We start from the raw sequence: 15,258 nt of genomic DNA on the forward strand, positions 1-15,258 counted from the left end.
ACACCTTAATGAGTCTCCGTTTCTATATTTGGCCTTGATGTCTCTCCTGAGCTCCAGCCTATAGGTCCACCTGCCTCCTGATGTCCCACCGGCACACCTCAAACGGACCTCATTATTCCTGCCCCCACCTTCATCCCCCAGCTCAGAGACGGAACCTCCTAGAACCTCCAGGACTTCTCCTCAGAGAGGCAAGGTCGTAAGTTCAGACTCTGCCTCTCCATGGGGCCTCACCAAGGTCACCTGCATCTTTCCTCCCCCAGCTCCTTAGGGGCGGTGTCCGCGAATCCCTCTGCAGCCAGGCCAGGCGCTCTAGGCTGCAATGGGCGCTTCAAACAGCGTCAACTCGCTGGTTTCCGGTACCGGCGGCTTCTCTAGCCTCCGTCAGGGCCTGGGGACTCTATTCCCCTAAGGTGCCTTGTCTACGGTTGACTGTTCCCCTTTGTCCCGACTTGTCCTTCAGAGGGCGCTCTTGTGGGAATCAACCCCTTCCTCGGGTTGCTTCTGCCATCCCTTTTAGGCACAGCTGGAGAAGTCACTGAGCCCGCCGAGAGTCACACCCTCGCAGCCCTGGAAGGGTGGCCGAGAGTGGGAGGATGGCGGAAGTGAGCGCGAAGGTGCCCTTCCCTCTCCCCGCTCTTCTCTATGGTCTCTTCCTTCGGTGACGGGGAAAAAAGGGGTCCCGGCGCCTGCGCAGAACCGGACTGGGAGCCCGTCGCGGAGGGGGGCGGGGGGCAGGGAGCGGGAGCCGCCGCCGCCGCCGCCGCCGCCGGAGCTAACCGCAGGGACCGAGATGCAGGTGGGACCGGAACCGGAACCCCCCTCTTCAAGTCCCTCTTCCCTCTCCGCGACTCGGGCCCGGCGCCTGCGGGGAGCCCTGGGTGGAGGCGGGCGCGGGGGACTCGAGGCAGGAGGGGCGCCCGGCCCCGCAGAGTGCGGCAGACAGGGCTGCGGCCCCGGGGAATGGGCGGGTAGAGGGTGTCCAGGGTGAAGGGGGTCGGGTCGGAGTGGATTGATCACCGGCTCCGGGGGTCCGAGCCTGGAGCAGAGCCTGCACCCTCCACCACCCGGCCTTCGGGAAATAGCACCACTGAGCCAAGAAGCAGGTGCACTGGGAAAATGTGTCTGAGTCCCGCTTGGCAGAAGAGAAACTGAGTCACCAGCTCAGGAGCCACAGGGTCAGCGGGCCTGAAGGGGGCTGGGTCTGCCTGTGGTGCAGAGGGTTGGGTGGGCAGTTGTGAGCTGAGGTGGCCTCTGCCTGGAGATCGGTCTCTGCACCTCTTGGCTCGGTTCCCCTGTGCTCCATGACTCTTGCATCTCCTGGCTTCTTCTCGTTGTTTTGGAACTGTCCCTACGGTTGGAGCCATCTGAGTGTGTAGGGTCTATAGGCCAAGGAGGAAGGGGAGGGGGCGCTGACCGTGGGTCTGAGCAGGCGTCTGAAGTTTGGGGAGATTTGCCTGAACTGCCTTCATCCCGTTGCCAGTCAGAGCTTCCAGTAGAGGAAGGGACACAAACAGAAGAGCCAGGGGTTGTAAATTCCATGCCCAGCTCTGCCACTTGCTAGGAGTTGTAAGATCTTGGGAAGGCTCTTCCTTGCACTGATTTCTCTTGTAGAAAATTGGAACCCATAAAGATAGTGATGACGGCAGTCATCTATTGTGTGCTTACTTTGTGTCAAGCAGGGACTTGTTATTCCATTTAATTCTCCCAGTAGTTCTGGGGGTTAGGGATCATTAGCTCTGTTTTATAGCTGTAACAGCAAAAGCTCAGAGAGGACATGTAATCTGTTGAAGATCACACAGCTCTTAGGTGGCCGAGATGGAATTTTATCCTAAGTCTAACTCCAGAAACTCTGGCCTTAACCCCAGGCTAACCAGTCTTTAGGGCATGCTCCCCTGCGAGAGAAGAGGAAGGCGAAAAATCCCAAGGCCCCAGCTCCCTGATATGTTGTATTTGCTTGTGGCCAGCCAAGACTTGCCCAGACCCAACCCACAGCCTGTCCTCGCCTGGTGCTGCTGCCTCTGGACCCCAGACTGAAAGGGCACCAAAGAAGTGGGATGTGGCCACTGCAGGCCTCCTTCAGGCAGTGCCTGGGTGCGGGCTCCTGGGGTCGGCTTTCCAGACGGTCGTTTTCACCATCCATCCATCCATCCTCCTTCATGAGCAAGCTCCCTCCTCAGAGATGGACCTTGGACAGCGTGAGGCAGGGTCTCTGAGTTCTGGGACAGTGAGGGGTGGTGACTGAGACTGGGACAGTCAGGCCCCGGGGGACCAGGACTGCGCGCTGGGGAAAACTAGTCTTGGAGTTCTGAAACTTGTTCTGAGCTTCGGTTTCCTCATCTGTTATAGAGGTTGTTAAAACCCATCCCAGGGAAAGGTAAGAGGGGCGCAGGGGAGGCATGGGATAAGCATTGAAGGGTCATTTCATTTAGAGAAGGGAGATGGGAGTTCCCATTGTGGCTCAGTGGTTAATGAATCTGACTAGCATCCATGAGGACGCAGGTTCGATCCCTGGCCTCGCTCAGTGAGTTAAGGATCCGGCGTTGCCCTGACCTGTGGTGTGGGTCACAGACACGGCTCAGATGTGGCGTGGCTGTGGCTGTGGCAGAAGCCGCCGCTACACCTCCGACTGGACCCCTAGCCTGGGAACCTCCCTATGCCGCAGGTGCGGCCCTAAAAAGCAAAGGAGAGAGAGAGAGAGAGAGAGAGAGAATTGACGTAGGAAAGATTCCCTTTTAGAGAAAGGCGCCGCCCCGCCGTCTATCACACCTGGGTAGTGGAGGGAGTGGATCCAGGAGGCAGCAGGATGGGTGCAGGCTAGACTTCGGGGAGCCGGCGGATCGGCCGGGGCTTGGGGGGGCGGGGGTGAGGCGAGAGTCCAGGGAAGGGATGGAAGTGTTGCCCTCGGAGGAGCAGGAGCGGAGACCCGAGGAGGGAGTCCGGCTCGGGGTGGGGCTCTGGCCCCTGTCCCACCTGGGCAGTGACTCAATGTATGTGCCTCTTCCTTCTGCAGCTGCTGCCGCTCACCCCGTGTCTTCTGGCCGCTTCCCTCTTTGCCGCCCCTCCCCACAGGCTCCCCCTCTCCACCTGCTGGGGGCCATCATGAATGGTGCCCCTTCCCCGGAGGACGGGGCCTCCCCCTCCCCTCCCCCTCTGCCCCCGCCCCCTCCTCCCAGTTGGCGGGAGTTCTGCGAGTCCCACGCCCGCGCCGCCGCCCTGGATTTCGCCCGCCGTTTCCGCCTCTACCTGGCCTCCCACCCTCAGTACGCGGGGCCCGGGGCCGAGGCCGCCTTCTCCCGCCGTTTTGCCGAGCTCTTCCTGCAGCACTTTGAAGCCGAGGTGGCCCGGGCCTCCGGCTCCCTGTCGCCACCCATCCTGGCTCCTCTGAGTCCTGGTGTGGAGCTCCCGCCACAGGACCTGTCCCTTGAGGGCTGCAGGGCGGGCGGGCCCCTGGCTGTGCTGGGCCCTTCTCGCTCATCTGAGGACCTGGCCGGCCCCCTCCCTTCCTCGGTCTCTTCCTCTTCTACGACCTCCTCGAAGCCGAAGCTCAAGAAACGCTTCTCCCTCCGCTCCGTGGGTCGCTCCGTCCGCGGCTCGGTGCGCGGCATCCTGCAGTGGCGGGGCACGGTTGACCCCCCGTCCCCGGCGGGGCCCCTCGAGACCTCCTCGGGCCCCCCCGTGTTAGGTGGCAACAGCAACTCCAACTCCTCCGGCGGGGCTGGGACCATTGGTCGGGGACTGGTTAGTGACGGCCCGTCCCCCGGGGACAGATGGACTCACCGCTTCGAGAGGCTGAGACTCAGTCGGGGCGGGGGGGCGGTGAAGGACGGAGGCGGCCTGGTGCAGAGGGAAGAGCTGCTGAGTTTCATGGGGGCCGAAGAGGCAGCCCCTGAGCCAGCCGGAGTGGGCCGGGGAGGAGGGGCCGCGGGGCCGACCTCAGGGGGAGGAGGGCAGCCTCAGTGGCAGAAGTGTCGCTTACTGCTTCGAAGTGAAGGAGAAGGAGGAGGAGGAAGCCGTCTGGAGTTCTTTGTCCCACCCAAGGTGAGGCCTGGAGGAGGGTGGGCGACTGGGAGCCTGGGGCTGAGCAGCCGGGGGCAGTGACTTGACCCTCACACCGAACCCGGCTCACCTGGGCTTTGGAAGCTAGCCCAAGTTGGGAGTTCCCGTTGTGGCCCAGCGTGTGACAGCACGGACCCAACTAGTATCCGTGGGGATGCGGGTTTGATTTCTGGCCTCGCTCAGCCGCTGGAGGATCCGGCATTTGCCGTGAGCTGTGGTGTAGGTCACAGGTGTAGCTCGGATCCCGCACGGCTGTGCCTGTGGTGTAGGCCAGCAGCTGCAGCTCCAATTCGACCCCCAGCCTGGGAACCTCCACATGCCGCGGGTGCGGCTCTAGAAAGCAAAGCAAAGCAAAAAAAACAAAACAAAACCCAGCTCCTGACTCTGGGCAGGACCCAGAAAGTAGCATTGTTTGTCTGACTCAGCGGGTGGGAAGAATGACGGCTCTCTGGAGAGCAGGGAAAGTGGGTCTCTGCACACTGGAAACCAGGATCTCGTTCCCTCTCCCCGACCTAGGCGTCTCGACCTCGCCTCAGCATTCCCTGCTCCACCATCACCGACGTGCGGACCACCACTGCCCTGGAGATGCCTGACCGGGAGAACACGTTTGTGGTTAAGGTAGGGGCCCCGGCTCCCCTGCCCGCTCGGAGCACTTGTGCTGGGGAGAGAGCTCTTAGCACCTTGCTGGAGCAAGGGATGCTGGTGGAAGGGGGGCCACGTGTGCCAGGTGCCTTGAGGGTGTGTCCCCCGGGCGGCAGGTTTTCAAGGGGTGGGCAGCAGGGTTGGGGGAGGTGTTCTGGTTGCTGTTAGGGGTGAATTAAGGCCTCGAGACCTGGAAGTGGCCTGTGGGCCTCCTCTCATCCCCGTAGGTGGAAGGCCCCTCGGAGTATATCCTGGAGACAGCTGACGCCCTGCACGTGAAGGCCTGGGTGTCTGACATCCAAGAATGCCTGAGCCCAGGGTGAGGAGCCCGACTTCTGTCAGTCGAGGGGCCCAGGCGGTGAGGGTGGGGACGTCCCTCCCCGCCTGGTGACTCTCCTCCCAGCGCCCTTCTCCCTGTCTCCGCAGGCCCTGCCCTGCGACCAGTCCCCGCCCCATGACCCTCCCCCTGGCCCCCGGGACCTCATTTCTGACAAGGGAGAACACAGACAGCCTGGAGCTGCCCTGCCTGAATCACCACTCAGAGAATCTGCCCAGCCAGGGGCTGCTGCTGGGGCCCAGCGAGAGCAGCGACCGCCTGTCGCAGGGTAAGGGTGGAGCCAGAGAGCGCCGCAAACCTCGGGACCCACTGCGCCAAGACCCCAGGCCGTCAGGCCTGGGCCCTCTCGGGGCTCTCCTGTGCACCCCAGTCCTGCTCCTCAGCTACTGAATGGTTGACTTTTGTCCCTAAACGTGCCAGGCCACAGCTTAGCGTTTAGAACCATCGCCGCCCTACATGAGCCCCAAGCCAACTCCTATCCAGCCTTCTGTGCCCAGCCTTGTCACTTTTTCCATCAGCCTCGGGCCAGCCACCATTCTGGCTAGAGATGATGATTCTCTTGTCCAGGCTTCCAGGATGCTCCATACCCATCTTTGCTTTCCCCCTGCATCTCTGTGCACCTGTTGATGGTACTAGATTTTCTTTGGATTCCACTTTTATTTTTATTTATTTATTTATTTATTTTTTATTTTTTACCTTTTTCTAGGGCTGCTCCCACGGCATATGGAGATTCCCAGGCTAGGGGTCTAATCAGAGCTGTAGCCACCGGCCTACGCCAGAGCCACAGCAGCTCGGGAGCCGAGCCGAGTCTGCAACCTACACCACAGCTCATGGCAACACCGGATCCTCAACCCACTGAGCAAGGCCAGGGATCAAACCCCAACCTCATGGTTCCTAGTCGGATTTGTTAACCACTGTGCCACGATGGGAACTCCCCTGGATTCTACTTTTAAACATGCCACCCACATTCATAAACACAGAAAGACATGTCTCCCTGGCCCCAGCTCACTTTTCTCACCTCTACTGCACCCTTTCCTTCCGATCCTCCGTTCTGAGCTTCAGTTTCACTGTGCCCAGCACGCAGGCCGTGTTCCACAGGTAAACAGACGAATTAAAGAATCTTAGAGCCAGAATGGACCTTACAGGTCATCAGGGCCCATCTCCTCACTTCTCAGGCAGCTACGACCAGAGAGGAGAAATGGCTTTTCTTAGGTCATCTGAGAGTCACTGACAAAAGACAGAGGCCATGCCAGCTTGATGCCTGAGCCACAGCTGGCATTCTACACTCCGTATTTACCTGTCAACCTGTCATCTGAGCACTACCTATGCATCACCTACCAATAGGCTCAAGCCGGCTGCTCAGCAGACATTCAGGAATTCTCTAGGGTATCCCTGGCCCTGTGCTAGGCCCTGGGGCGGGATGGGGAACCCAGGGTGGCCCTGTGGGCTCACCGTCTAGCTGAGTTGACAAGACATCACTCCCTCTAAAAAGCAGAGCCTGGGAGTTCCCATCATGGCTCAGCAGAAACAAATCTGACTAGCATCCATAAGGATGCAGGCTTGATCCCTGGTCTTGCTCAGTGGCTTGAGGATCGGCGTTGCTGTGAGCTGGGGTGTAGGTCACAGACGCAGCTGGGATCTGGTGTGGCTGTGGCTGTGGCTTTGGCTGGCGGCTACAGCTCCCCTTGGACCCCTAGCCTGGGAACCTCCACGTGCCAAGAGAGCGGCCCTAGAAAGCAAAAAAAAAAAAAAAGAAAAAAAAAAGGCAGAGCCTGTGCTTAGTGTGCTCAGAGCTGCACAAGCAAGAAGCCTGGGAGCTCAGGGGAGGAAGAGAATTGGGGGAGGTGGGCTAGACCGGGAGTCTGCACAGGGGAGGTGAGAAGAGCATGGCTTGGAGGGAGCTGATGGCGAGAGCAGAGACCGGAGATGGGGGGAGCCCAGGAGATCTGGAAAGGTTAGGTGGGGTAAGTGGGCTGCAGCAGAGGACACAGGAGAATACACGTTAACATGAAGATCAGTTTCGTTAGGTGGAGGGGATTCTCGGAAGGAGGATCTTTGATGCCTCTGAGGGTTGGGGGCTTTGTTCTGTAGGCCGAGAAAGGAGGCCTTTTTGTTTTGTTTTGCTTGCTTTTTTTTTTTTTTAGGGCCGCACCAGCGGCACTTGGAGGTTCCCAGGCTAGGGGTCTGATCGGAGCTGCAGCTGCCGGCCTGCGCCACAGCCACAGCAACGTAGAATCCAAGCCGCGTCTGCAACCTACACCACAGTTCGTGGCGACACCAGATCCCCAACCCACTGAGCAAGGCCAGGGATCGAACCACATCCTCGTGGTTACTAATCAGATTCGTCTCCGAAGTACCACAACGGGAACTCCGAAAGGATCCCTTTTTAACATGAGAATATTTGAGGGAATTTTACCCTCCCCCTGCCCCACTTCAACAATGGCTGTAACTTCAGCTGTTGATTCAGAAAAGATACAGGCACATTTGGATTCTAGGACCTTGTCAGAATAACTGCAGTCCTTCTGCAGTGCGTGAAGCACAAGTTAGGAGCTATTGATAAAAAAACCATAAGGGCGGAGTTCCCGTTGTGGCTCAGTGGTTAACGAATCTGACTGGGAACCATGAGGTTGCAGGTTCGATCCCTGGCCTTGCTCAGTGGGTTAAGGATCCGGCATTGTGGTGCGCTGTGGTGTAGGTCACAGACATAGCTGGGATCTGGGAACCTCCATATGCCCCCAGAGCGGCCCTAGAAAAGGCAAAAACACCAAAAAAAAAAAAAAACCAAAAAACAAACCATCAGGGCTCACTGCCTGAAGAAAGATCCAGCATTGCAGCCAGCTGACTGCCAGTGCACACAGGGTAGCCTGGCTGGGAGGGAAGTGGGCCCAGGCAAACCAACCCTTCCCAAGAGTGGCTTTGAGTTCTCACCTTTGCCCTCCTCGTTCCTTTCCAGGGGCGTATGGGGGCCTCTCAGACCGCCCCTCGGCATCCATCTCCCCCAGTTCCACCTCCATCGCCGCCTCCCATTTTGATTCAATGGAACTGCTTCCCCCAGAGTTGCCCCCCCGAATCCCCATTGAAGAGGGACCCCCAGCAGGGACGGTTCATCCCCTCTTGGCCCCCTACCCACCCCTGGACACTCCGGAAACAGCCACAGGTACCAGAGGTGTGAGTGTGTGTCTGCCCCCAGGCCTGGTCGCCCACCTCCCCGACACTTGTCGAGGGATCTGAGCTGGGGGGCTTGGGGAGAACGGAGGGGGTGAGACCTATGACGGGAAGGCAAGGCTCTTCTTCTCCCAGGACGGGGGAGGCTTCCCTGACATCCCTTCCCTCTCTCCTTCCTGAAGGGTCATTCCTGTTCCAGGGGGAGCCAGAGGGAGGCGAGGGGGACCAGCCCCTCTCAGGGTATCCTTGGTTCCACGGGATGCTCTCTCGACTCAAGGCCGCGCAGCTAGTGTTGGCCGGAGGCACCGGCTCCCACGGTGTTTTCCTGGTACGTCAGAGCGAGACAAGGCGGGGCGAATATGTCCTCACTTTCAACTTCCAGGGCAAGGCCAAGGTGAGTGACCGAGGAGAAGGCTCCGTTGTGGGCAGCAAGCCCACGGGTCGCATGGGGGGATGCCACCGTCATGTGACTGGTGGGGCCCGGGCTCCCACTTCAGCCCGCTCCTCCTGCCCTCAGCACCTACGTCTGTCGCTGAACGAGGAAGGTCAGTGTCGGGTCCAGCACCTGTGGTTCCAGTCCATTTTCGATATGCTCGAGCATTTCCGGATGCACCCCATCCCTCTGGAGTCTGGAGGCTCCAGTGACGTTGTCCTTGTCAGCTATGTCGTGTCCTCCCAGCGACAGCAGGGTGAGCAGAGCAGGTCTGCAGGGGAGGAGGTGCCCGTGCACCCAAGAAGTGAGGAGGTGTGTGTGCCAGAAAGGCGGGCCGGGGGGGGGCGGCTGGAGGAGGAGGAGAGGCTTGGCCAGGGAGATCGGGGTAGACAAGGGTCCAGGGTGTTGGGGTTTCGCAGGAAAGGAGTCCATGGGGGACACAGGAAGGCAGAGCGCTCTGTGCTGGAGCCGGGAGGAAGCGGAGAGCTGGGCTGGTGCATTCCCATTCCATGGCCCCCTCTGTTCCATCATGCGTCTGTCTCCTGGATCCATCCCCCCCGGCCTTGTCTCTGCCCTTCACACAACCTCGCCTTGGGCCTGCCCTTCCTGGGGATGCTCGGTCTGGTCCCCCTCCCTCCTCCCCTGGTGTCTGATGTCCCTGTCTGATCTCTCCCTTTTCCCCACCCCGACGTCCCATCTGTCCCCACGTTGCCCCTCCCCCCCCCCAGGCCGGGAGCAGGCCGGGAGCCATGCAGGGGTGTGCGAGGGAGATCGATGCTACCCCGATGCCTCCTCCACCCTCATGCCCTTCGGAGCGAGTGACTGTGTGTAAGTGTGGTCCTCCTCTCACCGCCGCCCATGATCCATCTTCCATGGATGGGGGGTTGCTCAGGAGACGGGATCCGGGGGAGACAGCACACGGCTCCTGGGGGGACGAGTGAAGGGGAGGCTGCTACAAGAGCTTGCCTCCCTCCACAATCAGTCTGTTTTCTTACTCTTTCTATCCAGAACCGAGCACCTCCCATGACCCACCCCAGCCCCCTGAACCCCCTTCGTGGACAGATCCCTCACATCCTGGGGCAGAAGAGGCGTCGGGGGCGCCAGAAGTGGCGGCAGCAGCAGCCACCGCAGCCAAAGAGAGGCAAGAGAAAGAGAAAGCGGGCAGTGGAGGGGTCCAGGAAGAGCTGGTCCCCGTGGTTGAGCTGGTCCCCGTGGTTGAATTGGAAGAGGCCATAGCATCAGGCGCGGAGGCCCAGGGAGGCGCTGAATCTGGTGGGGCCCCGGGGGGGACCCTGATGGTGCAGCTCCAGCAGTTACCACTAGGGGGCGATGGAGAAGAAGGGGGCCATCCCAGAGCCATAAATAACCAGTACTCCTTCGTGTGAGACACCCTCCCCCACCCTTTCTGCACTCTTCTTGCTCCCCAGCCCTCAGTTCCTGAGACTGGAGCTGTGCAGGGCCATAGAGGAGCCGTAGGCATCCCCTCCCCACATGCTTCCTGACCCTTGACGGCCAAGGGCAAATATGTTGGTACAAAAAGGTTCAAGAGCCCTGATAACTCCCCAGTTCATACACTACAGGTGCCCCGGTCCCCTGGGCAGGGGATTCAGGCTCCATTACCTCCCCAAGGGGCTCTTATGGTCAGCCCCACCCCTGGGGGCCATTTCCGCATTAACCACCCCTCAGCCCAAGGAAGGGTGAGGGGGAAGGGCTGTCAGTTATATTAAGGTGGTTGTTGTTGTTGTTTTAAACAAAATGGAGAAGCATAAATAAATAAAAGGGTTTATCTCAGTTCCATCACGATGGCCGTGGCCAGTGTTTGTCGTGGAGGCTGGGACAGGCGGGTCAGGAAGGCAGCCCACTTGGTGTTGTGAGCTCCAGTGCTGAGAGGCTGAAGGCCTTGGTTAGGTTAAGTCCCTGTTGCCCCCCCTCTCCAGGCTTGTAACTGTCCAGTTTTTTTTTTTTTTTTTTTTTTGCTTTTTAGGGCCGCACCCAGGGCATATGGATGTTGCCAAGCTAGGGGTTGAATTGGAGCTGCAGCCGCCAGCCTACGCCACAGCCACAGCAACACCAGATCCGAGCCATGTCTGCGACCTACACCACAGCTCATGGCCATGCCTGATCCTTAACCCACTGAGCGAGGCCAGGGATTGAACCCGAAACATCATGGTTCCTAGTCAGATTCGTTTCCGCTGCACCACAGTGGGAACGCCGACTGTTCAGTTTCTTGAGCGGCACCTGCAGAGTCAAACAGTGCTTCTTGGGTCTCCAACCAAGTTCTCTTAATGGGACATGACAGTGAACAGCAGGATTGATGACCCGCAAGGCCCCTTCCTGCTCGGAATTCTTCAATCAAGGGTCCCTATCCCACAGTAAAAGCAGGTGGAGAGAGATGGGCGGTGGCGGGGGGGTGCTGAGTGTGGTGATTGTGTTGGGAGAGGTGGGTTTTTTTTGTCTTTTTAGGGCCACATCCGTGGCATATGGAGACTCCCAGGCCAGGGGTCAAATGGGAGCCACAGATGCCAACCTGCACCACAGCCACAGCAATGCCAGATCCGAGCCACGTCGGCGATGTAAACCACAGCTCACAGCAACAGCAGATCCTTAACCCACTGAGCAAGACCAGGGATGGAACCTGCGTCCCCATGGATGCTAGTCAGATTCGTTTCTGCTGAGCCACTACGGGAACTCCACGTGCTGGGAGAGTTTTAAGGTGGCAGTGGTAACCTGGCTGCAGAAGGGCCCAGGGGCAGGCTGTCTGTCCCCCTTTTCAGAGCCTAAGCTGGTGACTAGATGATAAGGAGCAGTGCGCTGGCTTCGCCTCCTGCCTTTGTTTCTCATTTGCTTTGTGCCCGGGGCAAGGTGTGTAGTGCCTCCAGGTCTCGATATCCTTACCTGTAAAATGGGAAGCTTTGGAGTTTCCATCGTGGCTCAGTGGTTAATGAATCTGGCTAGGAACCATGAGGTTGTGGGTTCAATCCCTGGCCTTGCTCAGTGGGTTAAGGATCTGGCATGAGCTGTGGTGTAGGTTGCAGACAAGGCTCTGATCCCGTGTTGCTATGGCTGTGGTGTAGGCTGGTGGCTATGGCTCTGATTGGACCCCTAGCCTGGGAACCTCCATATGTGCAGGAGCGGCCCTAGAAAAGGCAAAAAAAAAAAAGGGGGGGGGGGACCCTTCATCTAGGTTGGAGCGGCCGACATGATTTGGTTGGCCTGGCTAATGCTTCTATTGAAACATCACTCAAAAGTTCAGATTACTGGTTTCTTTTCAAAATCAGAGGCTGGAGTCTCACGTGGTACCCACTTTCCGCATCGGCTCCATCCCCACCAGCCCACTCCGCTCTTGGGCTGCGCCTAGCAAGGACTGTGGGCACTGGAGTTGGCAACGTCTCCCCGTCCCCACCCCCTGTCCCCCTCCCCCATTAGACCCAGGCTCTGTTCTCTGAACTGAACTGGGGCTCTGCCCTCCCCTGACGGGAGGCACCCCTGGGCTTCCCATCTCTGGGGGGAGGCGCTAACAAGGGGGGGGGCGGGGTTCTGAAGAGCCCCACCTATCTTGTTGGCCCTCTGCCTTCTCCCCTCTGTCCAGCTCTGCCTCTTTCCCCCTCGCAGGCAGTCTGGAGTCTATATGCCCCTCAGCCTCTGCCCCCACCTCCAGGAGGCCCTACCCGTGCTCATGACCTTGCTATTCTGGGCCTTGCGTCCTGTTGGGAGATGGACAGGAGACAGCTGGGCTCACGGGCCACCCAGGCCGGGGGCTAGCCTGGGGAAGCCTGCCGTGTCTCCTGGTTCTGTCTAATCCCCGGGGCTCCCCCAAACCTTGGCCTCAGGGAGGGAATTGGCCTGGCAGAGGGCGGGGCGGAGGGCGGCGGTGGTTTGGGGATCTGGATGCTGTGTTCTGAGTGAGATGGCGAATGAAGGCGTTGGCGCCCCAGGGTAAGCAGGACCTGATCCTCTTCTAATCTAGCAGCAACTGGTGCTGCGAGGCTCCCTCCCGCCCCCGAAACCCCGCCACCCTTCAGGGACTTGCCTTCTGAAGATGGGTGCGGGAAGGGTACAAGGACCCAAACCCCCACTCCACCCCCACCCCACCCCAAATTTGCATGAGTTGGCTGCAGAAGCCTAAGAGACAGTCTCCTGTAAGCCGGTCTTTATGGATGTTCAATTGAAGTTCAGAACTGGTTGGGGATTGGCCAGGCTCTAGCTGGGTGTCCTTCGTCTCCCATCCTCAGCCTCAGCCGGGGAAGGGCACCTTCCAACTCTGGGCCTGGAGACCCTAGAGGGAGGGCTTGCCTCCACCCCAGGTCACACCCCAGCCTCCCCGAGGGTGAGCCTTTTGCAGCTTCTTGGCTGGTGGCTTTCCCTCTCAGGCATCTCTCTCCCCTCTGGGAAGTTGAGGGAGGCAGAAGTGAATAACCTTAAAGGGCCCCGTTGGCAGCTCTATCCTGTAAAGCCTGCCCCCTTCCCTCGGCCTCAGGTTCTCAAGTCCCTTGAAGCCTCTTTCCGTCTTCTCCCCCTTCTCCATGTTTGGGCATTTCCTGCTCTTTTAAGACAGTGCCCCTGTCACTCCTCCAGGTGGTGGTGGGGAGAAGCCAGCCAGCACCCATAGGAAGGCTTGGCAGATGCTGAGCCTGACTCTGGCCTGAGAAGGTGGGTGCCGGGCCAAGTGGAGTTTCTGTGGATGTGACCCCAACACGCCCACCCCATTGTCTGAGCCCCCACCCTGGTCACAGTCACCGCAGGACTCAGCTTCAGGGAGGGGGTTGTTGGAACCACGAAAAGGGGTGGGGGAGGAGCACCGTGTCCTCAACTCACCCCAGAGGCCGCCACCCCCCCCATCCAGGCAGAAGAAAGGATGGCTATGGCGGGGGGGGGCGCTGAGTCCTTCAGTGCCATCCATCCTGCTGGCCCAGCCACCATCCCCCCCCCCAAAAAAAGCGGGGCTTCCTTTTCCTTTGCCCTGCTGTCTCCTAGGCCATTGCCTACTTAGGAGCCTGAGCACCAGACAGAGAAGCAGCCTTGAGAACCCCGCGGTCCATCCGCCTCCCTGTTCATTTCAGGAAACCGAAGCCTAGACCAAGGAAGGACTTGAGGCCAGGGCCCCGAGGCCGCTGCTTCCCCTCACCTCTCCCCGTTCTCTCCCTGACCCTTTCTCCTCTCTCTGCCCTCCTCCTCCCCTGCCCACACCCTGTGCTACCCTCCGTCTGCTCCTGCCGCAGCTGCCCTCGTTGCAAACCAAGAGATGCCCCGATGCTGCTGGAGCAGAGGTGGGGGTGGGGCTGGCGTTAGAGCAGCTGCTTCTCCGAGGAAGCTGATACCCAGGCCAGCCGTTCAGCAACAACTTGTGGCTTTGCACCCAGCCCTGGGCCCCCACCCACCTGGCTGCCACATGCCAGCTCCCTGCTGTCCCTTTTCCCCACCGCTCCTCAGACTTCCCTCTGACCCTCGCGGCCCCATCTCTCTGCCCCCTGCTCTGTCTGTCCTTATTTCCCCTAGACCTGTCCCCATCAATCTGCCTGCCGGCCATTCCTCTAGTCTGGAGCCTCTGCTTTACCCCCTCCCCCAGGGGCCCCTTGCCATGATGCCCCTTTCCTCCGGCCTCTGCCCACGGGGTGTGCCCAGCACCTGAGCACACAGCGCTGGTCCTCGCTCGCTGCCTGCTAGCACAGCTACGCCACCTGGGGTCTGCCACGTAAACCCCGCATTTCAAAGACTGCCTGGGGTGGGATGAGGTGACCCTCATTCTGTGACTTAGGGTGACCCCTGCCCCCATTCGGAAACATTGATCCCTCCCCCTCTGCCATCAGCACATTCTGTAGGCTCTTGGATTACCCGGCTGTCTGGGTATCCCATTTTCTTGGTAGGGGGGGGATTCCCTGTCAGGGATGGGGGGGCCCAAAGGCTCCGTTCCCAGAGGCTGACTTAGAGCAATGGGGCGTGGGGGGGGGGTTGGGGGAGAGACAGGCCGTCCTGGCTTTGGTCACCAGGACCTGGACACTAAATCCCTTGTTGATGGCTGCAGCAAGCCCTCCCTAGGGTAGGGTTACCATCTTCTGCCCTGTCCCCTGACCCTCTCCCCTCCTTCCTTCCCCTGGTCCCTCTAGAGCCACTTCCTCTCACCCCCAAAGGATGTTCTCCCTCTTTTCAAGTCCTGGAGGGTTGGAGTATCTCTGCTGCCTTTTCCACAAACTAAGGAAGGAGGAGACTGTGGCTGTAGGAACAGGTTTAGAGAGGATGAGGCAGCGGGGTGGGGGTGGGGGGGTTGAAGGGGGGAGCGCGAGGAAAATGAGAGATGAAGGCCTGAGAGGAGACGTGGCCTTAAGAAGGGGAGAGGGGGAGGTTGGAATAGGAAGTTCAGTGCAGCTGAAGAAGTCGAGGCAATTTCGGGAGGGCTCACCCCTGAAGACAGAAAGCAAAGTCTCTCCCTACCCCCCCGCTTCCCTGGGGCTGGGGCCACCTTAGCTTCCCTCATGAGTGACATCTCAGGCTGCAGCCCCACTGTTCCCCCTCTGTCAGCAGAAATATCTCTCTCTTCTGACCCCTCCTGCTGGAGTCTCAGCCAGCCAATCCCTGATCTGGGGGAGGGGGAAGCCTGCCCCCCCCACTCCCTCATAAGGACCAGCTG

The 15,258-nt window shown here is 59.6% G+C and overlaps 1 protein-coding gene across 6 annotated transcripts; it reads left to right on the top strand.

The window, feature by feature from the left end:
- The first annotated feature begins 550 nt into the window (after positions 1-550).
- On the top strand, positions 551-10,436 carry SH2B1 (SH2B adaptor protein 1). 6 transcript variants are annotated; one of them, XM_047780206.1, is made up of 10 exons: positions 551-796; positions 3,011-4,038; positions 4,573-4,674; positions 4,926-5,017; positions 5,125-5,303; positions 7,989-8,192; positions 8,383-8,594; positions 8,718-8,889; positions 9,362-9,461; positions 9,642-10,436. In XM_047780206.1, the coding sequence occupies exons 1-10, from the start codon at positions 643-645 to the stop codon at positions 9,658-9,660; spliced, it is 2,262 nt and encodes a 753-aa protein (XP_047636162.1). In that variant the 5' UTR covers positions 551-642; the 3' UTR covers positions 9,661-10,436. The 6 variants fall into 6 exon arrangements, with proteins under 6 accessions (XP_047636162.1, XP_047636158.1, XP_047636156.1 ...); XM_047780202.1 differs by having other exon boundaries at positions 8,718-8,945; positions 9,642-9,782; XM_047780200.1 differs by lacking the exon at positions 9,362-9,461.
- The last annotated feature ends 4,822 nt before the right edge of the window (positions 10,437-15,258 follow it).

This window comes from Phacochoerus africanus, chromosome 5, assembly GCF_016906955.1.
Source record: "Phacochoerus africanus isolate WHEZ1 chromosome 5, ROS_Pafr_v1, whole genome shotgun sequence".
In the NCBI taxonomy this organism is placed as follows: Eukaryota; Metazoa; Chordata; class Mammalia; order Artiodactyla; family Suidae; genus Phacochoerus; species Phacochoerus africanus.

Coding starts and splice junctions, on each gene's coding strand:
- SH2B1 (XM_047780200.1), top strand. CDS start 643: ATGGTCTCTTCCTTCGGTGACGGGGAAAAAAGGGGTCCCGGCGCCTGC. Junction 797..3,010: donor CCGCAGGGACCGAGATGCAG/GTGGGACCGGAA, acceptor TTCCTTCTGCAG/CTGCTGCCGCTCACCCCGTG. Junction 5,018..5,124: donor CAAGAATGCCTGAGCCCAGG/GTGAGGAGCCCG, acceptor CTGTCTCCGCAG/GCCCTGCCCTGCGACCAGTC.